The 25,080-nt window shown below is 34.7% G+C and overlaps 1 protein-coding gene across 3 annotated transcripts in view; it reads right to left on the bottom strand.

Annotated features, from left to right (window-relative positions):
* TDRD3 (tudor domain containing 3) overlaps positions 1-25,080 on the bottom strand; it is a 90,417-nt gene that overhangs the window by 19,379 nt on the left and 45,958 nt on the right. For all 3 annotated transcript variants that reach the window (XM_053934392.1, XM_053934393.1, XM_053934391.1), the window contains 9 exons: positions 23,994-24,154; positions 21,776-21,917; positions 16,540-16,611; positions 15,928-16,077; positions 15,100-15,240; positions 14,006-14,162; positions 13,224-13,349; positions 4,325-5,163; positions 2,475-2,600 (listed from right to left, as the gene is read on the bottom strand). In XM_053934392.1, coding sequence (XP_053790367.1) covers positions 2,475-2,600; positions 4,325-5,163; positions 13,224-13,349; positions 14,006-14,162; positions 15,100-15,240; positions 15,928-16,077; positions 16,540-16,611; positions 21,776-21,917; positions 23,994-24,154 — 1,914 coding nt within the window. The remainder of the gene's footprint in view (positions 1-2,474; positions 2,601-4,324; positions 5,164-13,223; positions 13,350-14,005; positions 14,163-15,099; positions 15,241-15,927; positions 16,078-16,539; positions 16,612-21,775; positions 21,918-23,993; positions 24,155-25,080) is intronic.

Here is a 25,080-nt window from a genome sequence, read left to right on the forward strand (position 1 = left end):
CAGCACTTGTCCAACCTCATACATTTGGTGAGTGCCTCTGATTTGTCTTGGCCTCTCTGAAGAGCATCTCTGCCCTCAAGGGAATCAACAGCTCCTTCCAATTTGGCGTTATTGGCAAACTTACTCCTTTGAGACCTATGTCTAAGTCGTTAATGAAAATGTTGAAGAGCACAGGGCTGAGTATGAAGCCTGCAGAACCACACTAGTGACCGGTCACCAAAACTCTGATGTCACCCTGTTCACTATAACCCTTTGCACCTGACCTGAATTGCGTGCTCTGGTGCCCTTAGGAGGTGATGTTTAAAAAGTGACCAGCACTGATGGACCCAAGCACCTGCAAAAGGGACTATACTTAGCTTTCTGGAAATTATCTGGAACAACTGAAATAAAAATCAGCATAATATTTCCAGTAACACATGCTCCTTGGGGCCAATAGCATTGATCAGTAAAAGAAAAGTAATTATTGAAGTCAGTTTAAGATCTGTTTTGTTCTCCTGTAAAGAGGAAATACACCCTAGTTACTTGAATCTTAAGTCAAAGAACTAAGCAGCATTATAACTTTATTTTGCATTCATGCATGCTAACTAGACATATATAATAAGAACACTGAGACAAAGAAAAATGGTCAACAGTGTTCAGCTTAAAAGACAAACCTGAGTATCAATGGGTGATTAAGAACTGCAAATGCATAATGAGGATTATGCTCAGCACCCAAAAACAAAGAAGTGAAGAGGTGGGTCCTAATCAAGTTTTTCTGCAAATATCCTATAGCTGCAAGGACCTTCTAGCAGCAAAATTTGTCAGAAAACAACTAATTAAAATGATGTTTACTGTGAAGATGTTGATTGTCATTTATCTTGTGTAACTGTCATAATCAGAAATTTCATTGTTTGAATTTATGTAATTCAACTAGGCTACCTTGAAAGAAAAAAGAACCTTGAGAAAGGTATTTTTCACTTTTGAATGGACTGAAAGTCCTTGGAAATTCCTCCTTTGTCTCCAGTAATAACAGAGGAAGCCTCAATGACTCAATTAGGATGCAGCATGATGTCAGGACTATGGTACTTACTGTCAGAATCGCCTCTCCATACATTGTCCCACCCTTGTGTCAGCTTTAACAAGCTAATGCTGAAATAAAATAAGACAACCTGGGGGAACAAAAATGTGGTCCATTTCATTCAACTCATCCTGTGGCTACACGACTGACAATCCAACATGAGAGGAGAGGGATGAGGAAGAACTCATGATCAGATATAGGCAGAAGAGGCAGGGAAAATGACCACCTCATTACCAGGATCAAGTAGGAAATGGCACCTCACTACCAAGATCAACTTAGTCTTAATACTAGGCCAAGTTCTTAGACTATGAGAGCTAACATTCAGTGGCTTAAAGTAAAATAAAAGCCACTCCTCAAAACTGTAATCAAATGAAGAAAAGTCTAATTATTAACCCAGAAAAGGGTTAAAATAATACAATCATACAGTAAGTAACTAGCACCTTACAGGTCAGCTAGTAGGACAAAAAGAAGGCAGGAGAAAAGGGTAAATATTCATACAAACAGCAATGCATCAGCTGGAAAGAGTTTCAGGTATTTTTTTTAAGTACAAAAAGGCCATCTCAGAGGCATCTGAGAGCTAGAAGCAACAATACATGTTAAAAGACCACTGGGAAGAAACAGGAGTTGACTGTTCAGCCTCTGCAGCAGTAGTAACATGGTTCTATGACCCAAAATAACTTAACATAAGCACAGCCAACTTATCATTAAGGAATCAATATACAGATGTATATTTTTTGCACAGCCTTTTATAGCAAGAGTAAACAGCAAAGAATTGTGCATTCCTGATATTTTTTTAATGAAAATGTATCTCTGCTTCCATGATATTCACTAGTAAAGCCTTTTGAAATTTCCAACTTCCGTAAGGCTAATACATTCTAAACTTCATAAAACAGATTTTGATGCATACGTGACCACTACAATATTTGGCAAAGAAGAAATCATTGAAACAAGAATAAAATCATGATACAAAATAAAGGGATACAGATGTGTATTTTTAGTCATACATACACATGTAGTGAAAAGCTTCAGAACATATGTTTTAAATGACTGTTTCCTAACCCTTACAGAACAACATACAATGTACATGAAATAAAACAAAAAATTGGGTTGAATAGAGTAAGTAACAACTTTTAAGAGAGAAAACATGCATAAAACTGTTTGGCTGACAGATCAATTATTCATTTTCAAACAATACAATTGAAATTTATTTTACAGGAAGAATATCACATCATAATACATGTCTATCAGGTTTCATATAGACAACTAAAATCTGAGATTTTGTGCGTGTACTTCGCAACTATTTTTCTACACATGTAGGTAGCGTTCTTTGCATGAGTAGGCATTAATTAGTTAAGAGTTACATATTTTGTACAGACTATGTAGTTTATATTTTTTAATACAATTTGTTATCACATACCCATGTGTCTGCATGAACAGGCCTGATGTTGCTGAGAAGCACTTCTTCATAATTTCCATAATCACTGAATTTAACAACAGCAGTTGTCCCAGAGGAATGGAGAGCTTCGATTTCTGCTCGGTAGAACTTAAAAGAGAAATTTTCAAAGGTCACAAAATACAACCAGAAAGACCACAAATACTTAACAACTTCCTTTTCATATATGTCTGCGTGTGTGTGTATATATACTTAGTCTTAGTCAGTATTTTGTTTCAAATTTGTACCAGTTATGAAACCAAATATCTTAAAATTCCACATGACAGACTCCAAGGACATGGCAGAATGTATTTAGAATACTCATTGAGAAGATACACAGCTTATTTAAGTAGACTGAACATTTAAAAGACCTGCTTTCATCTCTCTGAAAGCAGAACAAGTTCATCACTAACACAAATGCTGATGTATACAGAGAAATGCTATTTTAAGATGTTTACTTAAAATATACATCTGTAAGTGCTTATTAGCTGCATACTGATATGGTTTGCATGTATGTACTTGTATACCTATCTTATCACAAAATAAAACGTGATAAAAATATGATGAAAATATTATAAAGCTGCCTCTTCATAAAGTCCGTTTTCTAAACACAAACCAAAAATCACTGCCTCCTAACATGGTTAAGCTCAGTACTGTATTTTATCATCACATTGCAGAATTGTCTTAGAAGTGAGTAGCAGCATTTACTTAAACTACCAAGAAACCAATTACTGCCCAAAACACACCTTCTAATCTGCTGAATACGTTACAGTCTGGGATTATGTAATATGTATTTATCTTGCAAGGTTTGTACTTTCCAAAATGTCAAGATCTCATTTCAGAATAATGCAAGTATGCTTCTCAAAATGGGAAACAACTCAGTAATATGCCATTATACTTCACACTAATCCATCCACTGAAGCTACATATTCCTATTTAAGAGCATCAACTGACACTTATAATAAATATAATAAAGTAAACTTAACAAAAAATTCTTAAAAAGCAGAAAAAGGTGTGAATAAAATGTACTTAAAGAACAACCATATTTAAGGTAGTTCTCAGATTATCAGAAAGGGGCAAAACCCAAAGCATGGCAGACAACTCTTGTACAAGTGATGACAAATCAAAGAAAACAGCCTAAAACTTTCTTAGCAAAGGAGAAGAAAGCAAAACGTCCTGCTGCAAGAGAAATCTTATTAATGGAGAAAAGAGCTAAAAATAAAGTATTTAAACTTTTAAAAATCAGTAATGCAGATCTATCATGCAGCATAATTAATTTGTCCACAAATTCTTTCGCTGATAGCATACAAATGCTAATCAAAATTAAGCCTTTTGCTGTTTCTGTTCTGTAATGATTGAAAGAAAACTAGCAGGTTTTTTACAGCCCTATTCCTACAGACTTTGTTCTTTCTTTTTGCTACTAAAGGCTGCCTACTGACTTCTTCCTCAGAAAGGTATTACACACCTACCATTATAAATATTCTAGATAGCACAGCATCCTGGTTTTGTTCCTCAGCAAAGAATATGGGCACCTATATTCATCCCTTCAAATTTTTGGCACTTAAGTCAAATGCTTCAGTGAGGAGCTTAAGACATCCTAAACTCCACCTACATGGCAGAAACAAGGACTTGATTTAGGGACTTAGAAAGTTTTGTGCAGTGAACGTAAGTGACATACGTCATAAATATAAAAAACAGAGCACAGAGCTAGACAACAAGCACACTACACATCTATGAACAAAGGCCATGTCTCTGTGGTAGAGTGCTAAATATCTCCCACACGTGTGGAGATACATTAGAGGTACAATTAGAGGTACAATTTGGCAAAGGCATACCTTGTTGTCTTCCCAATAAAGAGCAAAACATTCATCCCCTGGTCTCCAACTTTTTCCATACTCCAGGTGACTCAATGGTTCCAGTATTTTCTCTGGTTTGATGGGCCCAGTTCTCCTTTTGGGACCGGTGTTGTAATACAACATTTTATCATCAAAAGATGGGATCGGAGTCGGTCCTGATGATTTGATAGGTCCTACTCGTCTTCCTTTCTGATGATGCTCAGTATCTCCATTTGGTACAGCACTAAAATTATCAGTCCTACTAGGATTTTGGTAATCATTATTAACACCAAAATGTTGCTCACGTTTTACCATAAAGGCTTCGCTACTTATTGTTCGTGCCTTCCTATCACAAAAATTTTCAGAATTGTGTGTTTGGTTTTCCCTTTTCCCACGTTTCTGGTTATTGTTGTCTGTCACATCTTGAGCAGCAGAATTTTCCTTGAATTCTGAGAAAGACACTCCTTTTCCTACTCTGTTTTGCATGTTGTTATCCCTTTTTTTGAAAGTAATATCACTCTGGTGAGTGGATATGGAATAACCCAAATCCTTTGACCTATCATTTCTAGGATAATGTCTGTCACTTTTATTTTTTTCATCTGTCCAGTGTTCTAAAGAGCTGTGCCTTTCAGGACCTCTGTTTCTTGGGAACCCACCACTTTCCAAAGCCTGCCTTGAATTCTGAAAATCCTTTTGAAAACGAGGGGGTTTCTCATTCCTTGGTTGTCTCATGTCATTGCGAGAAACGTGTCTTGAATGATTCTCTTTGATGCCATTCTGTTCTGTATTCACAACTTTGTGCTGTATTTGATGTGTTGGCTGAAATTGCAATTTTGGTTCTACAAAGAAAAAAATTATCTCAATTAACATATTTCACACAAATACATTTTAGAAATACTGTTTCAGACTCTGATAAAACAACAGTATTCTTCAGAAATGTATGCATCTTTGTGACATGGAAATGGAATGGTACACACAGAGAATTTACCAGACACATTTGAAGTGCAATTCCTAGTTATTGGAAAATTTACACTGACTGGGCTGTACTTAGAACCAAACCACCTATGAGCAAGAGAAAAGCCAGGCACAAATTTCCAGGATATTACTCATTCCTCCCTATGGACATCAACAACCCACTTGACTAAGACCCATTTAAGACAGAAAAATAGAATTCCAAGACGAATAAAGGAGGAGGGAGGAAAATGAGGAGGAAAAGGGAATACTTCTAATCTGAATTGAAACTTTCTGTAAAAATACCTTGTTAACACTTACTCAGGAGAAAAAAGAAAAGGCAAGAAACAGAATTGATAAAATGAACACAGCTGGCAAAATGTAGATAACAAGAAATGTAGCAAAGCCCAGGCCTCTGGAGATTCTGATCAGTGAGCCATAACAGGACCTGCTCAAGCGTCACCTTTAAGAGCTTCAACCAAAACTCTTAACTGATGAGAATAAAGACAAGATTATAATGAATATCACTAAAAAGAGGAAACATGCTATGGCCTGCTGGAGAGGAAGGAAGCTGTGGGTATCTATGAAACTTTTTATGGAATTATGAGCTTTTTAGGCAAACATGGAATTTTTAATGGGTTGTTTAGGTGAAGAGCAAAAGGAGAGGAGAAATGAAGATGAACCCGGGGAAAATAAAGAAATGAGATTAGGAGAGCTGCAAGTAAGTAGGTTCCTGGTCAATACAGTCCTGCATGTGATCACTGTAACCTGTCTCATCTCCTTATTAACTTCTCTCTCTAAATTCTCTGTTGTATATGTGAGGGGACACGTTTTTAAACTGGCAAATTGGCAAACTGGACAAGCTGGTAACTGGGACAAGGAAGACCTGGCAGCTGAACACCGGAGAGAATGGGTCTTGAAGGCCATCTGCCAGGGAGACCCCAGGTCTGGGCTCACACAGTGGCCAGATTTATATAAAGTACATTTATGTAACCCTCCTACCAGCTCCAGGCTGTATCAGCCAAAAAACTGGACCAGAAGTGTCTGAGGTAGGTACCACAGGGGTCAGGGGTCTCCTGGCCAGGACAGACTCACATGGGTGTGTGCGTGTTGGTGACTGGATATGAGATCTGCTAGCAGACTTTAAACCTGATGGAAAAGGAAAACATAAACCCATTAAAGGGATTCATGTTTACATGAGCAATTTTGTGCCATGTGGGTAGCTGCAAAGGTGTCATTCTCTTGCTTGTGTCCACGAGCCTAGTGTGTGCATGGGCCTGGTGGGACTGTGAACTCAAGCTCTCACACATTCCCATGGAACGGAATGTTACCACTAGAAATAATGAATGCTGATACCTGACAGCAAATGTATCAACTTTCATAATAATACACAAGATGGCAAGTTAAAATTAAAATGTCAATTTTGCCTGGTTTATTTTTTTATAAAAACCCTTTCAAGCATCACATTATTAGTAGTAGGTCACAGAATTTTTATCAATTTAATTTACAAAATTGCCCAATAAGAATCTAGCTCAATTTTTACATATATTTGACATAGCATAACTTATAGAAGTCACATTTGCTTTACTAATATGACCTAGTGTTCTTGTTTTTTAACATGGCACAAGCATATATAAGGCTTAGCTTGAATATGATCTTGGTAAAAGTACATCTTACTCTATAATATATTACTTTGAAACCTGTTACATTTTTACTGCATTAATATGTAAATATATACTACTCAGAAAGACACAAGAGTTTCATAAATATGCATTTTCTTTTTAAAAATGCAAAGATGACTTTAAATCTTGTATAATTAATTTTGTTTTGTTAGAATAACACCTTTAAAGTTAGAAGTACCTCTTTATTTCTTCTTTACACATGAGACATGAAAATACTGTTTTTCTTTACATCTGTAACTTTTCACTAAATAGTTTCATTACAGTTTTCCACTTCTGTATAATACCAACCTTACAGACTTCCTATCATCTAGAAAGATTTAACTTCCAAATTAATTAATTAATTGTCTTTGTTCACAACATACTTAATTTCCCTCTTCTCTTCTGGTAGTAAAATGCTCAGGCTTCCACTCTTCATATGCCCAACCTAAGCTCTTAGGTCTGTTCCTAATGTTAATTAGACACAAAATGACTGAACAGTTTGATGACCCCTGAATGTTTACTCCCTTGTACACACCATTACAGAAAAATGAACATAAAACTCTAACCTAATTCACTATAAATCACCTTATTTAATATTCTGTAACATTATATTAATTAAATTAAAGTAACTGTTCCAGCAGAAAAAAAAAAAAAACCAAAAAAACAGGAATGGCTTCATGACTAGATTGGGCATGGTAATACTTTCCTAGGTGGCAGAATATTAGGTTTGACTTAGACTCAAAACATTTCCTCCTAAGGGCTGTCCTTTGCCCCTTTTCTAAATGAATAAACATTTCCTGAGCTGAGATAGATAGTGACAGTACTTAGTACATACAAGGTAGAAGGACTCTATACAACAAAAATGCATGTAAAGTAGTTACAATTTAGTTAAAGCCTCAAGGAAAAACCAAAACATAGACATATTCTTCTATAATTCAAAATGGTTTACTGAAATTTCTATTCAATTTCATAGTATGTAATGAGTAATTTTAAATATTGTCTACACAATATAATGTGACCATAACATAAAAGCAACAAGCTGATTTGAAAGTGTGTTGTATCCTTTTATTACAGATTTTTTTTAAAATAGTAGTGGAAAGTTAAAATAATACTACATGTTAAACAGTGGGTAAAGTGACTAGAGAATTTCAAAACAGTGAGCATGGAGGTTATTTTATAGGTCCCTTACTGTGACATACAAAGGCTGACATGAAACACCTGAGTTTTTTAGTCTAAGCTTAAGGTATGCAAAATCCAATAAACTTGTGTTTTCTACAGAGGTGCAGTTCTTGTACTAAAAGCTTCCCTGGGGACTGCATCATACACAGCAGCCTTAAATGAGCAGGACACATTAACTGATTGATTGACATTCAAGCACAGGTCATTTGCAAATGAAAACTGCCAAGTAACAGTAAATGTTACTTAGTCAACAGTAGTCAACAAAAAAAGCCAGGAGATGAGAACAGTACTGGTTCTTCAGGTATTTGTGCTGTCTGGCCTGATCACCAAAAAAATGAAGGGATTCTAAAGTTTCTTTATGAGAAATAGGGATCAAAAAAAAAAAAAAAGCATCAAGGGATCCCATTCACATTCCCACAACTGCTTCTACTTCCTGCCCCAACTCCAACAAACCATTAGCAACCATTCCCAGAAAAGTAATGCCTCCTACAGGGCCATAACAAATAATAATTTGGCATTTAACAAGAAGATGTAGTAAGCTACTCTCAAACAGTGATGAAAGTCGTCATCATTGTAACCAGAAGTTTGGGAACATTGTCTGGAAAAAAACATTCAAAAATTAATTATAAGGTTCTTGGCATCTACTCTGAAGTTTTGAGATGGCAAGTAGCATTTGTCAGTCTGGAACCCTCACTCACTCACGTTAGTAATTTTGGCTTTTGTATGTGATGACGCAAGAGGACCATACAGGACCAATCACATTCCCATGATCACAAGAAACCAGCAGGACCTGCTGCACTTGGAAATCCCAGCCAACACAATTTATAAAGCACTGCTCAATGCACAATGGAATTTAAAGACTACAGTTTCCCGTGGTCCTCTCCTGTGGATTTTATCTTGTTTAATAATGTGGCTAAATTCAACGACCACAGCCCTCCACACTGGTGGCAATGTTTTGGGTTTGTCCTCTCAAACTGAATAATACTTTTATGTAACTGTATGGAAGTACATCTTTGAGACAGCTACCTCCAGGGTATGTTCTATCTTGTACTGGCCAAAAGATTAAAAAATTAGAAGATAATTAGTGATACATTTGCACACACTTCATGTCATGAAATAAAATTCCCATTACCCAATAGCTTTGTCAAGTTAAATAAATATCAATATAATTCTTTCTAAAATGTAGCAACACTGAGGAACGGGGACCTGAGTACATGTTTCTATTGAAACAAATCAAATACAAGCTGAGAAGAGTAATAAAGAAGTGAACAAAAAAATCCAAAACATTCTGTATTCACTACAAACTTTAACTAATTGGATTACAGGACTCAAACAAAAACTGTTAATTTTTTATTATTCTTTAAAATGTATGAAATTTACTATATTTGTCCCTTTTATATTTAAAGACTTTTATTTGTCCCTTTTAAAGACTTTTAAAATAAAAGTACAAGCCTTGTAACATATATCATCAATGTTAACATACTAATACAACAAATAGAACTGATTTTCTTGATAGTCACAATTAGCTCTGACTACAGTTCAATATTTAGAAGAAAGGCTGAATGAGAAATATGACAATTATTAAATTTGGATCTCTTGTCAGTAGCATCCCATGCTTGTTGAAAACATGGCAGATTTCAAATGTTACAAATTTCTTTTAACTTCAAAAAGTGAGACTCTTTTTCCCCTCCAAGCACCCTCACTCCCAGATATTCAAATAAATTGTGCGACCACAAAATGAAACAAATATTTTTAATTACAGTGTATTGCATTACCAATTTATTTCAAACCTTCAATCTATTTGTGACTAGATAAAGAATAATGTTCATTATTCCTTAATACTATAGCCAGAGCTCTTGGTATCATCTTATTCTCTCTGATAATCCTTGTGTTTACTTATTTAAGCTAGCAAAGATAGATAAGTTGTTCCTTATAACAAAAGAAAACAATAAGGAGATTAATGGAAAAAATCTTTTGTGTTCAGTAGCAGAAATTAACCAAGTGCAAGCATAGGCTTGCAATTGAAAGCAGTTTTGTCTGCTATTTGTGTTCTCTCTTGCAGTCAGCAGGTTTCTCTTGCCAAAATTAAGACTACTTAATTTCAATACAGAAATGCTTTTGTAGGTACCACTAACGATTCACAGTAATAAATAAATAAATAAATAAATAAATATACAAACATGCAATTTAAAGCTAAGGATATGTTTGTTTTAATTCTTTGCATTTCATTTAAATAAAGTATGTTAAAATATGCTGTGTTTTACAATTAAAGAGCTAGCAGATCATGGAGTCATATATTTAATACTTTTGATAACTGTAAAACAATATTTCCTTAATGGAAAAGAGGAGATAAAACATAAAAACATCACAAGATATCCCTTATGGGGCAAAACACTAACATGTTTTCTTGTAACTAATAAGCACTTCTTTAAAAAAGCAAACAGCAGACAACAAGAAAATTAATGTGCTGTCTTAACTTTTAAAAGGAATATAAGTACCTCCTAAAAAATACAAAGGTATTTCAACTCATAAATGTTTTTCTACTTGGTCTAAATGCAAGTACGAAAAAGTACCAAATCAAAGAAAAAAATTCAACAACAGTTCTGCAGTTCCTGTTCAGCAATAGAACCACCCAGGCAGAAGTGAATTTAGAAATTCTCCACACTACTAGGGTCTCAGGTGTAATTAGAAACAGTAGATAAGAAAAACAAGGAGGGATGCACAAAGCATATCAATCCTCTGTGTACTTAAAAAGAGAAACAATTCTTTTTTTCAGACACTTTCTCTCCCCAGATCACATAATATTTTGAAGAAAATTTGGTGTAGTACAAGATTAAAAATATTTGGCTCAGTTCAGCAAAACCACCTTTTGTTTTTTACAAACTCCCAGTCATTTAGAAGGAATTACATTCTGTCTGAAGAATGGTAAATATGGCCATTCCAGGTAATTATCTGCTCCTGGTCATACACAAACATGTAACAGTAGGGGTGTGCTCATTTATTCAAAACCACTGTTCCTATACAAACCTCTTTCTTTCTGAATACCTAAAAAACAATACAAGATTTTAGAGACCATACAGGACAGCAAGATGCCAAAAATACTGCAGAACAATCTATCTTCTTTATATGTAGTATAGCACAGTGTTTGGTGAATATAAATGGAGAAAAAACTGCCATCCTGGGCACTCCTTAGTGTATTACTGTGCAGGAAAATCAATGAAGAGACATTCTTGGCTTTGTAATATTACATATTTGAGTTGTTTTGCTCAGTGTGTCCAACGTCCCTTTCAATTCTGACCAATCCTTTTCTAACTCGAAGTGAAACTATGTTTCTCTACTGCTCACAGATGACAGGATCAAATTAAATTTAGGAGGTACTAGTTATATATATATATCCTGTTTTCTGCAGACATTTGGATGCAGACTTCGTGACTGAAGAGTTCACAGTGCTAAGTATGGTCACTGCAGATAGATCACTCAGCAAATACTTTTAGAACTCCTGTCATCTCAGTTTGAATGGAACTTAAGACAACTAATAATTAAGAATTTAACTGAAATTATTTTCAAAGGCAGAGGAAATAAAATGGCAGAAAATTAACTTTCAATATATGATTTTAACGATGTGTTTGAATTCATCAGACCGCAGAGTTTTTCTCAAATTTGGCAAGGAAAGAATCACTTTTGAAAGTAAAAAATACATATGCCTATGTATTTCTTGAAATAACCATTTCAAAGACTCTGCAAGCAAAACTAAAACCTGGCATAGAAACAGAGATGCAATCCTATGGGCTATACACACTCTGTAAGGAAAATAAAAGCTAAGAACATGAAACTAAGCAATCACTTCAAAGCCTTACAAAGTACAACATCTATTTTTTTCAGAAAAAAAAAAGGCAGAAAGATTGAAAAGAATTTCATAAAATAATCAGAACACTTTTTGAACTCTTCAAAAATGCTAACAAGTTGGGTTTGAGTTTTTTCCAGGAAAGTATGGTTCAGGAATAGTACACAGGATTACATATTGATCACTCAGATATAGTGAGAAAAACCAACAGAGTGATAAAAAACATAAAAGCAAAAACCCTGTGTCATGCTAGGAAATATGCCAGAACCTTTGGTAATTGAAGAAAAAGTTTTAATAAAATTATGTTTTTCTTCTTATGACATTTATGGAATCTTTTTATTTTTATTTAAGAGGAAAAAAAACTCATAAAAGCGATCTGTATTTATCTTTAAAATACAACATTGAAGATTATAAACGGAAGTAAATGTAATAAATATATCTGGTTTTACACTCGGATAACACGATGCTTTATTGTCTACATATGTGCACTAAATCCAAAGGATCATGTAAGTACCCCTAAGCAATCAGTAGTATCGCTTAAAAAAAGCAATTCACTCATTTAATGAATCTTGATAAGCTACTATTACCTACTTACGACAAAAAAACTAATAAATTTAAATAACCCACAGAGATTATTTCTTCCATTTTCCTTTAATGTCTTTCAGTCAAACATAAAAACCTTCTGTAATATCTCAATATAAGCACAAAATGTACCCAAAATAAAATCAATGTTTGCAGTGTAAGCCAAAATCACCATCACTGTTTTCATTTCTGCTCGTCGTAAAAAATTCAGTGCATCTTTGGTAAGTAAAATGAGTTGCCAAGAAATATCTCAAATATCATTCCCTATATCTGCTTTCTGTAAATGTGGTTATATTCATTACCTGACTAGTTTACAAATATAATGTAGAATGCTGGTATGTTTAAAAGTTATTTTCTTCGAATATTTTAATTTTTGATAAATACAGTGAAGACTTATGATATCATAAATAAAGATTCATGATTCAGGAAGAATCCAGTCAGATTAACAAATTGTGATTTATGTCATCTTATTTAAAATTACTGACTTTTAGACATCTAACCACCACTGAGCAACTTATTTGACCTTTCTTGAGAGGAATAATTCTCCAAGCACTCTTTTTTTTTTAAAGACTGACTGTGGAGGAAGTTCTAGGAATCAACTTTTAGGTGACAGAGTTAGGAAAAGTAATTCTACCTACACTATCCAACATTTGTTCCAGATACATTAATTTCAGTAACTCACCCTCTACTGTTAGAGTACCCATTTTGGATTCCAAGAAATCAAACAGTGTGCTTGGTGCAGATGGTCTGGCATTTCCTAGCTCTTCTTCATCTTCAGGTCTTATTCGGCCTCGGCCCTTCCCCTTACCTGTAAGCATTAAAGGCTTTTCGTGAATGGGCAATAAAAAATTAAAAAGCGTACACATGCTTTCATTTGATTTACAAAATGTTTGTATTTTCTGTCTTTAAAAAAATCTGTCACAGAAAGGCAGTGATAGGACAAGGGAGAACAATTTTAAACTACAAACTGGAGAGATTTAGATTAGATGTGATGAAAAAATTCATTATGCATCATTCACCCTCATCATATGAGGGTGATGAGGCACTGGAACAGGTTGTCCATAGAAGCAGTGGATGCTCTGTCCTTGGAAGTGTTCAAGACCAGGTTGGATGGGGCCCTGAGCAACCTGGTCTAGTGGGTGGCCTCTCTGTCTGGGAGGTGGGTGTGGGGGAGGTGGAACAAGATGATCTCTTATGTCCCTTCCAACCCATGTTCTTCTGTGATTCTAGGATACACATTTCCCATTTAAGGCAAATTAAATATCTGACTTCCAATTCAAAAATTTTGACAAGAATATAATACACAGAAGCCTTTCTTAGGGATTTGCTTTCAGGTTTGCAATGCATTCCAACTTGCAGGAAAAAAACATGCAAATATGCCCTTCTGTAACTACATTAGTAATCCACCATACACAAATTCTTTGGCTTGTAAACAGTTTTAAAGCATCTCTTTGCAAGCTTTACCTCTAGGTGGTGGTCCCTGAATGGGTTTTTGTTTACTGTTGTTCAGAAGAAAATTTAATGCTGCCTCTAGGCTGTTACTGTTATCCATAAGTGCCTGTCTTGCTGCTTCTTTGCTAAAACCCATCTCTGTTATGTGTTTTAGAGCCTTTTCATCAACCTGAAATAAAAGGTACACACAAAAGTAATAAATACAACTAGATTTTACATTAATTTTTCTTTTATTTTTATTGAAACACTATTTCTTGTTTATTTATTATAAATATTTTAGTTTTATATAAAATCTTTGCATATAAGCTCAAAAGAACCAGGTAATCAAGGGAATTTTTTTTTAGTAGTACAATTTTTAAGTCATTCATTTCCAGTTCTACTACTACAGGCCTTCAAGCATAAAATCTCCTAGTCTATATGAAAACTCAAAGAAATATCTCAAAATAATATGAGTATCAAAACTAGCCAAGTGTTCCAGTTTGAACCCTTTCACAACTTTTGCAGACAATGCAAAACCCAATTACTTCTTAAAATATGGATAAAACATAATTGGCTAGATGTTTTACAGAAGAAAGTGAAGAAATGCAAACAATTTACTTGTGCAGAAATGCAGGCTCTGATATTCCAAACTGTATAGAGCATGATGACAAAACGTCAAAACAGGAATCACAAAGTATTAAGTACAGAAAATAACATTGCACCTGCACTGTTGGTGGGTAACTACCAAAATCATACCGGTTACCCACTTAACTTCAACAGCTGCCATCAAAAACATGGAATCCCATGAATATAACACTCTGTCTGGTTCAAAAATAGCCATATCAAGACCCTACAAAAAACCCACAAAACCCCAAACCTAGTGGAGTCTAACCTCAGAGATACATCTTTAAATCTTACTGAATAAATGTTTAGCCCAGAATCACAGTGAAACTCGTAACTATCTCAGTAAGGTACAAAAGCACCATAAGTATTCTAGGCAGACCTCAAAATTAATTGAAAGGAAAGTCATAATTCGTCAAGGTATTTTAGTTTTGTTCTTGTTTTATTTGGGGTTTTGTTTTTAATATTACACACATTTAAGACTCCATTAAAGTCTTCCGTCTTACCAGTTCTCGGTAGACACCTTCATTCTTCCCCTCTGGTTTTGCTATCTTCTCTTTCTGGAACAGTTCCCTGTTTCGATTCCCTCCAGCGCTCACATTGAGATTGCTTCTGCTACTACCACCACCTCCTCCAAATGTCTTGGTCTTTAGATAAGCACAAAATAACATCAGCAAACAGAAATAATGAAAATATTTAGCTAGTAGAAAAAGTAGAAACTTTTGTTGCAGTGGGTTTTTAGGGTTTTTTTTTGATTACGCTCTGGGTCAACAAATAAAGCACTAATGTTACACACACACTGAAAAGGATTAATTTATTAGATAGGAATTTTTTCCCGGTGCCCAAATGAGGTTGTAAAAAGGGTATATAATTCTAGCTGTTACAACTTAGTAAGCTCTTTGAGAAATAAACTAAAAAGAAGACCAAAGGAGAACATAAAAACCTGACACATTAGAACTAAATTTCCTAGCTATTTTTTCAGACTGAGTTCAGCGAATCATGGGGGTTTTGAGAATTAAAAAGAACAGATGAAAATTGATAACCTGTAGTTATAACTTAAAGCTTATTAGCAAAACTGTAAACCGCTCATTTTTCAGTAGTGGTAGCAAAATCGTATCTACAATAAAACATTATGATACAGTTATTAGCTCTATTAAAATAAGAACGCAGCCATCAATTCAAAAGGACTGTAAGCCTGATTCATCTTTTTAAAGATACAGGAGTAGAATTATACATAGGCAAATATCAGAAAGCATTTGTCATTTAAGAGATAAATACTTGACAAGAAAAGATTAATCACAGTAAGTAAAATGCCACAACACATGCATTCTAACCTCTTTGCTCTTTGCTACTTCTGCAATAGCAGCCGTTCTCTGCTTTTCAAATTCATCATTGTCCGCAACAGATTTTACAGCATTTGTCATTTGCAGAGTCTTTCTGTGATCAAGATCTCTGCTATCCACTTGCACAGAAGATGCACATTTCTGAAAATGCAAAAGAAATGTTTAATTACTCTTCTGGGTCATTTGAAAAAAGACCCATCCAAGTTTTATTCTATTAGCATAGCAGACCCTCAGATAAAGAATATGATCATGTAGCTAGACATCGTGATGTAATCACAATGATTCTTGGAAATTTGCTGATCCTTGCCAAATTCTTTGGCATATAAGAAGGGACTGCATAAGTGCCTACACAATCTGACCAGCAAAATCAAAGGCTCCACACACTAAATATAGTTAAGTTTGAAATTGAGAGGAAAAATGTTACTGGAAACTGGCACAACAAAGATATAGGATTAACAGAGTTTGGGGGTTTTTTTAACAAGCACATTTTTTGTATGCAAGTTATCAAGATCTAAGGTGTTTTGACAGCCTTTACCTAACTGGAAAAAGGTACATAGATATCATTTGTATTTTTATGAAGTGACAAAGAGAAGTACACTGTACCTGCCCAAAAGGTACAAAAGGAGGAGGGCCACCTTCTGTTCCAATGTTACTCCTATTGTGTTTTGCCAAACTCTGTAAAAGAAAATTGATAATTAATAAATTACATCCAGCAACCAGATTATATGAAAAATGTCTCTATTTCAGAAAGAACATGGAACTTGCAAGATGGGTATTTTCAGAAAAAAAGAAATTCGTATTTTTAAATCTTGGGTTACCTAAGTTAAGAAGAGGGCTGGAGGAGAGGCAGAGGAACAAAGAAAATTACAGAATTTTGCATAATTACTAAGGCACATAGAGTACATGTAGCAAATTCAGTTATATACCAAAATCTACACTAATAGAACAAAGCAGAACACAAATAGGCACCAGATGTTTTTTCATACAACGTCCAATGAACTTGCTGCCAGTAGATACTGTAAAGACACACAGCACCTTTAAAAAGGGATTGGACCAATTCAGCCTAGAGAAGCGAAGGTTCAGGGGGACCTTATCAATCTGCATGATGGAGACAGGCTCTTTTCAGTGGTGCCCAATAAAATGACAGAGACAGTGGGCAGAAACTGAAACATAGGAGAGTCCTTCCGTCACAAAACACTTTTTTGACTGTGAGGGTGACTGAGACAGGGAGGGTGGGGAGTCCCCATCCTTAGAAGTACTCAAAAGCTGCCAGGACAGTGTCCTGGACAATTGGCTGTAGGTGGCCTTGACTGAGCCAGATGACCTCTATCTTCAACCATTGTGTGAAATTCATGATCCCATGCATAAGTAAACACAGAAAGGATTTATCGGAATTGTATCCCCTGATATAATACAGCAATTCTGTATGCCAAAGCTGCATAAGTGCTCAGAATGTGATCTCTCCCTGAAAACAACTGCCTCTTTGCCACTGCTGGAAACAGAATGCTATGCTACTAAGAAAAGAAAAAGAACAAGTCCTTAATGCTGATAAAATGCACCAAAATTGCATTTCCTATAATGTATCTCTTTTATCAGCTTCATTGCTTACTTTTCGCCCAATGTTTTCACCCAATACATTCATGCATGACTACATAGATTCTCTGTTGTCAGAGACAGCCTTAATTACTTAAGGCTATATATGTAGGACATTTACCTATATATTTATTACCCTGATGTAGAATTGATTTAAACCCATCATGTGACAAATGGAGTATAAACACGAATAAGCTTTAAGCCACTATGTTATCAGAGAATTTCTTAAACTAAGTAATAGATTAATTTAGCTAATACATACCCAAATTAAAACTTTTGGTCCACTACTTTCAAGTTAAAATTACTTTTATTCAGGAGCTAAAGACTGTTTTCTAAATCATTTATAGTCATTAATTCCTTTCAAGGTTGAAGAAAAAGAATAATCCTTTTATTCATACCTTAGAGCAAAAAATACTGATAAAGTCAATAAATTATTCAAAAAAATTACTTAGAAGTGCAGAAACCATAAAATTTTTGTGCTTTAGTTTCAACCAGTTCACTTAAAATGCTGCCTTAGAAATACGAGCTAACCAAGCACTGATCACTGCAGCATGCTCACACCTCCCTGTACCTATTAACTGAAGCAGCACAGTACAACAATGATTTCATGGCCAAGTCACTTCACTTCCCCAGAGCAGACACTCCTGGCAGGTGCAATAAACCCTGCACTTATTTTGGCATTTCTATTTGCTTGTTTGTACTTAGAGAAATGCAGGCAATTTTGTAATGAACTCCCATACTGAATCAAATTATAATTAAAATAAATAATTATAGGCTAGATAAGAACTCAAGCATCGGATTAATTCTTCATGTCCTATCATCAGGAAGAGCAAGCTGAATTTACACTTTTTTCTTTATTTCCCAAATCAGAATCAAGAAATCACATAGAAGAAAAAGACTGTTCCAATCTACTGCTCAAATGTGCAATTGGGCAAATGGCAAAAAAGCCCTTATAAACTGACTGCCTATTTACCAACATTTACCTACATGAATTTTGAATCATAGCAATTTATTGCATAAAACAGTTATCCATAATGAAAGAATTTTAATGATCTGATACCTTCTTCTCAAGGAACACTCTCTGCTGAGAAATGAGAGCAACTGTTTTAGAAACCAAGTTTCACATGGCACTGAATAAAAAGCAAACTGGCAACACACACAATCTTTTTTAACTTACAATTAAATTTCCTCATAACCCAGCAGTAACTATCATTTACAAAAAACTTTGTTATAAATACCTTTAGTGTACTTCTTTTACCCTTTTTGTTCTATTTGCATCATGACGCTAAAAACGTATTTCCTAGAGAATCTCTTAAGAAACTAAGGTTTACAATATGCGATTGCTAGATATTACGTACTATTGTACCTTTGCCTTTATTTATACATGTACTTTGAAGTATACCTAAAACTATTCCCTTTTCCAATGAGGTAATCTCAATATTTAGTCTCACCTTCACCAAAACAGAAAAATCTTGAAGTATACTAAAGAGCTTGACTTTTAGATGATCTGTAATTCTAAGTGTTAAAAATTTAAGAGCCTACCAAACAGTCTCACCAATCATCTCAGCAGATTTGCTTCAGACTTCACTTACATATTGTCAGGTGTTTTGTTTAATAGCAATACAAAATACTCTTCCCTCATAAGAAGGGTACCAGCAATATCTTACAGATACTGATCCTTCATGTTTGGAACATCAGTCACCATCAGAACATGAGGAGCACCACAAAGCAATAATTATTTGGAACTGTATTTTTTCTTAAAGATGTCCATGACACTTCACCTTATACTTCCAAATAGTCTAGAAAAGAAAATCTCACAGTAACAGTCTCATTTACACTCCTTCCTCATTTATTTACTGTTGCTTAAATAGGGACACTTAAAAAGACCTGAGACTTCCAGGCAAGAATTTACCTTATGATATTGAATGCTACAAGGAAGAGTACATTTATTCTTCATGCAGTGTGGTAATACTGCATTCATTCCACATATGCTACATTGTATTATGAGTCTTTTATTACTAAAACTTGATTCCTCCTGAAAGCAATTTCAAACACTGCTCTGAATGGAACAAAACAGTAATACAATTGAACAAGTAGAAGATGACAAGTAGGTGCAAGGGTAATACCTTAAGACAGAATAGATAACTTTTGATTCTAAAGTTTCATGTTATTTGGCTTAATAACACTAACTTTATACTAAGTATAAAACCTCCTTATTTCATAATCTACAGAAGAAGCCAAATTAATACATCTTAGACTTCCTAGTGGAGAGAAAATATAAAACTGCCATCAAAAATAAAAAAATAGCTTCTAAACAAGTAATTTGAAATAGTTACACAAATAAAAGTTTTATGTCTTTTTATGCAAACACAATTCAGCATTTTATTTAAGCTTCCATGACAAGATTAGACAAGGAATAGCAATGTCCTTATCACCTCTCAGATATCTTAGCAATTATGCTTATTTGTCAGCTGTACTCTGCTACAAACCCTTCTGAAAAGGATAGAAGCATAGAGTTCATAGGGAAACTGCTACCATGTAGCATTTAGCTTCTACAGATTTGTTTGAGCTCTATCTGTCTAGCTGTCAGTCTGGATATAGAACTGGAACTACAATTTCCAGTGGTCATGGTTCACCTGTCCAAACTGATTCCTTGTCAGCCACAGCTTTTCTGACATGGCCACGTTCATGTGCTGTGAGCTGGTCAACAAGAAAAAGAAAATACTCTGGCAAATTCCAAAAGTTTGAGAACCAGAGCGCTGAGGGAATAGCAGCAGGCAATAGTTAACTTTCTGTATCTTACCAGAGCAAATCATGACAGCTACCACTCTGTTACACATATTGCATACAGCCAAGAGAGCTGGCTAACAAGTGCTAAAAGTTGTAGTCAGCAGCACGCCTTTGGTTATTAAATGCTTTGGTTTTTTATTTATGTAAATAGAGTCTGTTCCAAGTTATTTCTTAATACTGATTTCAAAAACCAATTATTAAGTATAAAGCAAAATTTATCTGTTGAAGTCCAGGTAGAAGAAATATGAAAATAGATTGTCCAAAATATCACCAAGAAAGCAAACCAGTTCTATTCTTGTCTTGTGAATTGCACAGCATTCTTAAGAAAGTGTTAGCTCTTAAAGTGTTCTCTTCTGCCCCATCTGCCTTCTTTAACTGAAGAGAGAACTCACAAGACTAAATATTAAGTAAGAATAAAAATCATAAAATGGGATGGTTCTGCCAGAACTTTTTTTATTTTGAAAGCTTCATTAAAAACCAGGAATGCTTTTGTGTTTTAAAAAAACCCTTATTTTCAGCTATAAAGGCTGAAGGATGGCAAACAGAATCTACTGGAACGTAACTCTAAAATTCAAATTCATTTTGGCCCAGTTTGCCAGAATCTATTAACTTTAACCAAACACCAAAGAAAGCTAGCTCTAACAAAAATTACTGAGCCCAACTTAGCAAGAACAACAATAAAATGAGTACTTCATACAGAACTAACCATCATGTTCATAAGCAGCTACTCTGTTTCAGAGATGTGGATGCAAAAATACAGAGATGTGCATGGTTGTAGTAGCCATAGTTAATTTGGCAAATATTTGGGACTAATGGTAGTAGGGTCACAACTCCTGCCCTAGAAACTTCCACCTGTTTGTGAGAAAATGTATGAAAACATATTCCTGCAGCCACTTTTGTTCTACTGTGACAGAAACCAAATGAAAGGAGTTTACACATATTTATGCCTTGTTGGAAGAATTTTAAATCTCCAATTTGACTTTGTAACCACAATTTACCTAAAGTACTGATGAAATTTGCAGTACAGGGCTCATACCAAAGGTCACACACTTCAATGCTTTCTGTATATTTATTCTATTACTTTTGCCTCAAAAAGACACAGTTTGAAGACAGTAATTGTAAAAGGCAGAACTCCATAGTATTTTGGTTCCAAACACACTGTAAGAAAGCAACCACCCATGACTATTTGCCAACATAAATTTAATACATTACATTAATGTTTTCAATCCCTGCAGAAAGGAATCAGTTCCCATGCAAAGATCACTTGTAATTTTTTAATTTACAACATTATACATGAGACCTACTTGCATACATTTGGCTGCAGCCCTACAACTATTTGGACAATACAGTTCTAAAAGCTTATTATATGAAAGTTCACAGTCAACAGAATAAGCTTGACATTTTTGAATGTAATATGCAACTTGTAAGACAAGCATTTCCAGCGGTGTTACCTCACCCTTTGTAATTCCCACTTTTCTATAAGATGCTCCACTTCACCTCCAAGAACTGCTGTGTTACTGTCATCCAATAGCAAGAATCCATTTCTCACTTCAACAATTCCTGAAAGCTTAATTTTTGTTCCAGGTGGAGTGTTTAGGCTAGAGGTAGAAACAAAGTCAAAAAATTCAAATAGATTTATTAATATTCTGTCACAGAGAAACATATAAAAAACTTATTATAATTGCAGCATTTTCATATGCCATAATTAAAAATTAGCATCAAAAAGCACAGTACTTTTCAATAGCTTTATTGAAACACTTCCTACCCATTATATAAAAATGCCATACTGTAAATTAGATTCTAACAGAGATGAATACTGGCAAATTATCTGTTTGGTTAATATCCAATTTCATAATACCAAATTAAGCTAATGTTTTGTTTCGATTATCAGATAATATTCTTAGACAACTGATTTGAGGCAGGTTCCTCACATTTACAGTTATGAGTGGATTTCCAAATAATTAATCACCTCATTTTTTTTTTTTTTAACATTTAACTTAGTAGACACATAGAGTGGTTAGAAAAGAACCTTTGTACACATTGCTAAGAGCTAGGAGTGTACTAGAATAAATATAAAAACCATGAATCTTGTAGTGCTTCATCTCTCACTACTCTATAATTTAAAAACATATGAATACTTTCTGTCAACAGCTCCCACATGGAGCCAACCTTATCTTCTTCTCACATGAATCTACTCTAGGAAAAGCAATAGCAGAAGTATAAAAGAATCATGTATCTCCAACATGCAACTGAAAGATATGACAAGCAGTGCAATCTGGAAACTGCTTCTTGCAAGAAACAGGACACAGCCAGTTAAAACCTTTCAACTGAGAGATAATAATCTCTTTAAAATATGCTAAAGATACTGTTACAATCACAGGCCCATACCACAGGGTGAGGAAAATTCATAGTGGAGTCAGCCAATTACAGTACCAGTGCATTTAACCATAGCAATGTTTGGATGGATTTTTGGATTGTTCTGATAAAGGCAAAAAAACAAGATAAAAAAATACACATGAAAGAAATACAGAAAAAAAATTAAAATTAGGTAAGGGGAAAGGGATAAATGGAAACTATACTCATGAAAAACCTATAATATAAAAGAAAATTGTGATTTTTATTTTAAGTAACACTATGTACTGAAACAGCATATTATTGCAGTTTAATAGTCCAACATCAGACCTGAAAAAATTACATATACCACAAATTAAGTCTTTAAATGTTACACAAAAAGAAGCGCTCACAACATTACTAGAGTGATGAGTTCTCTAACATTTTTGAGATTTTATCAAAAAGCTTTCAAATTATGTCTTGTACTGGGTATTCATCTTTAAACATTTTGTAATCTAGAATCTACTTACACAAGAGTCTGTTTGCCTTCCTTTATTGCTCTCTTTATATTCACATTGGAATATGATGTTCCAAGTTCTGCTGGCTCAAGCTAAACTTAAAATATCATTGAATGTTCTAACAGCATCACTCTAAACTGCAAGCTGGCTCCTGCTCAGAAGGTACAGTTTAACAACAAAAGATGACATTCAAAAATTAAGTATACATCTATATCTAACTGTTGCAGCTAGCAGAGAAAGAGAGAAGAAGGGCTTTTTTAAATCAAAGTTATCTGAACTAGCAGAGTGCAAAGCACACCATGACTCTGCAGACTAAACACCAGAGATTGTTTTTAGCACCTCCATAACCAAACACACAAAACATCCCCATGTTCAGCAGTAATCAGTTCTCTTGCTCTTCATTTTTAACTGAAGAAATATCCAAGTTAAAGACCTGTCCATGGTTAAGCAGCATTAGTTGTACTGGCTTAGGAGTGTCAAGCCTGTGGCATTCCTGCTACAAAGGTAAGACAAAAGATCTACTACTAAAAATTGGGAATTTGGCCCAAGCTTACATACACCCCCAAAATGCTGTGTTGTGAAACTACAACTCAGTAGATGGCTGCAAAAATCTACTTTCTTTCATTACGTAGTTCAGCATAAACAGAACTGTAAATTACATTCATACGTATCTTTGCATGCTGAATTTAAATTTCTCCTTTATACACAAATCCAAAAAAGCCTCTTTTGTCGAGCAATTTTTGTCATAAATTACTAAGGAAATAATTCCATTATTTCAAGGACATTTAAGTACCAAAGGAAAACATGGAAAAGAAAGCTGTTCACCTTATTTTTGACATGCTACTGTATTCTATAGCTGTGCAGCTTGTGTGTCCATCAGTCATCTGTAAACGTAACATTCTGGGAGCAGCCTGAGATTCTTCATTATCCTTTGGTGCAGCAACATTGCGAATTTTCTGTATTTGCAGGACACATGGCCCTTCCAGCTAGATAAGTCAAACAGAAAAGTAAAAATTGTTAGCACTGTTAAGCAAACACTCTGCAATACCTAGACATACCAACAGATGCCCCCAGGCAAAGAAAAGTGTCATTTGATGTTGAATTTCTATCACTTATGTACTCTGTGTGCTAAAACATTATAAAAATGAGTTTTTCAGATAAACAGTTGTGATGCTTCAGACATCTCTGAGATACCGATTATAAAATAAAAGTGAATGAAAACAGTTGAGGAGGCAAACAAACGAAAACACACATGCTGTCACTTTGAACATAGCATGGAGTCCAGATAAGACTTCACTGCAGAGTGTGACTGACAAAGTCTTCTAAAGAACAAAAAGACCAGCTTAGAAGACTCTCTGTTTGGATCAAGAGGAAATTTCAAGTACCACTACTCTGTAAACACCAAGTAGAAACATAGCTTCTTTGAACAATGGTCCAATCAAAACATAAAAAACTGAAGGGACATCACTCATCCATAGATTATGTAAAAATGGATACTCTACTAGACACACCACAATCTATCTTACAAAAAATAAAAATTATTATTAAAAAAACTCAAACAAAAACCAAACAAATCAAAAACCAAACCACCTAGAAAAACAACCAAAAACCCACAAAAAACCAAAAAAACCCACCACAAACAAAAACCACCAAAATAAAGCAAAATAAATCCACCTGAAAGCCCAAACCATCTAAACCACTTATCACATTTCAGCTATAGCTATGTCATTTTAATTTCTCTGAAAAAAAATTGCCTGTGGCTGCTCAACTGATCTCTAGTTCCTAAATGACAGCAAAAAGATGAAAAAGTGCACAGTTCATCAGCTTCTAACCTTGAAGAACAGAATAGGTAGCCAGAAGAACACAAAATGAGAGCAGATAACCAGTAGGCAAGTATATATCAAAAGAAGAG

Source organism: Vidua chalybeata, chromosome 2 (assembly GCF_026979565.1).
Source record: "Vidua chalybeata isolate OUT-0048 chromosome 2, bVidCha1 merged haplotype, whole genome shotgun sequence".
NCBI lineage: Eukaryota > Metazoa > Chordata > Aves > Passeriformes > Viduidae > Vidua > Vidua chalybeata.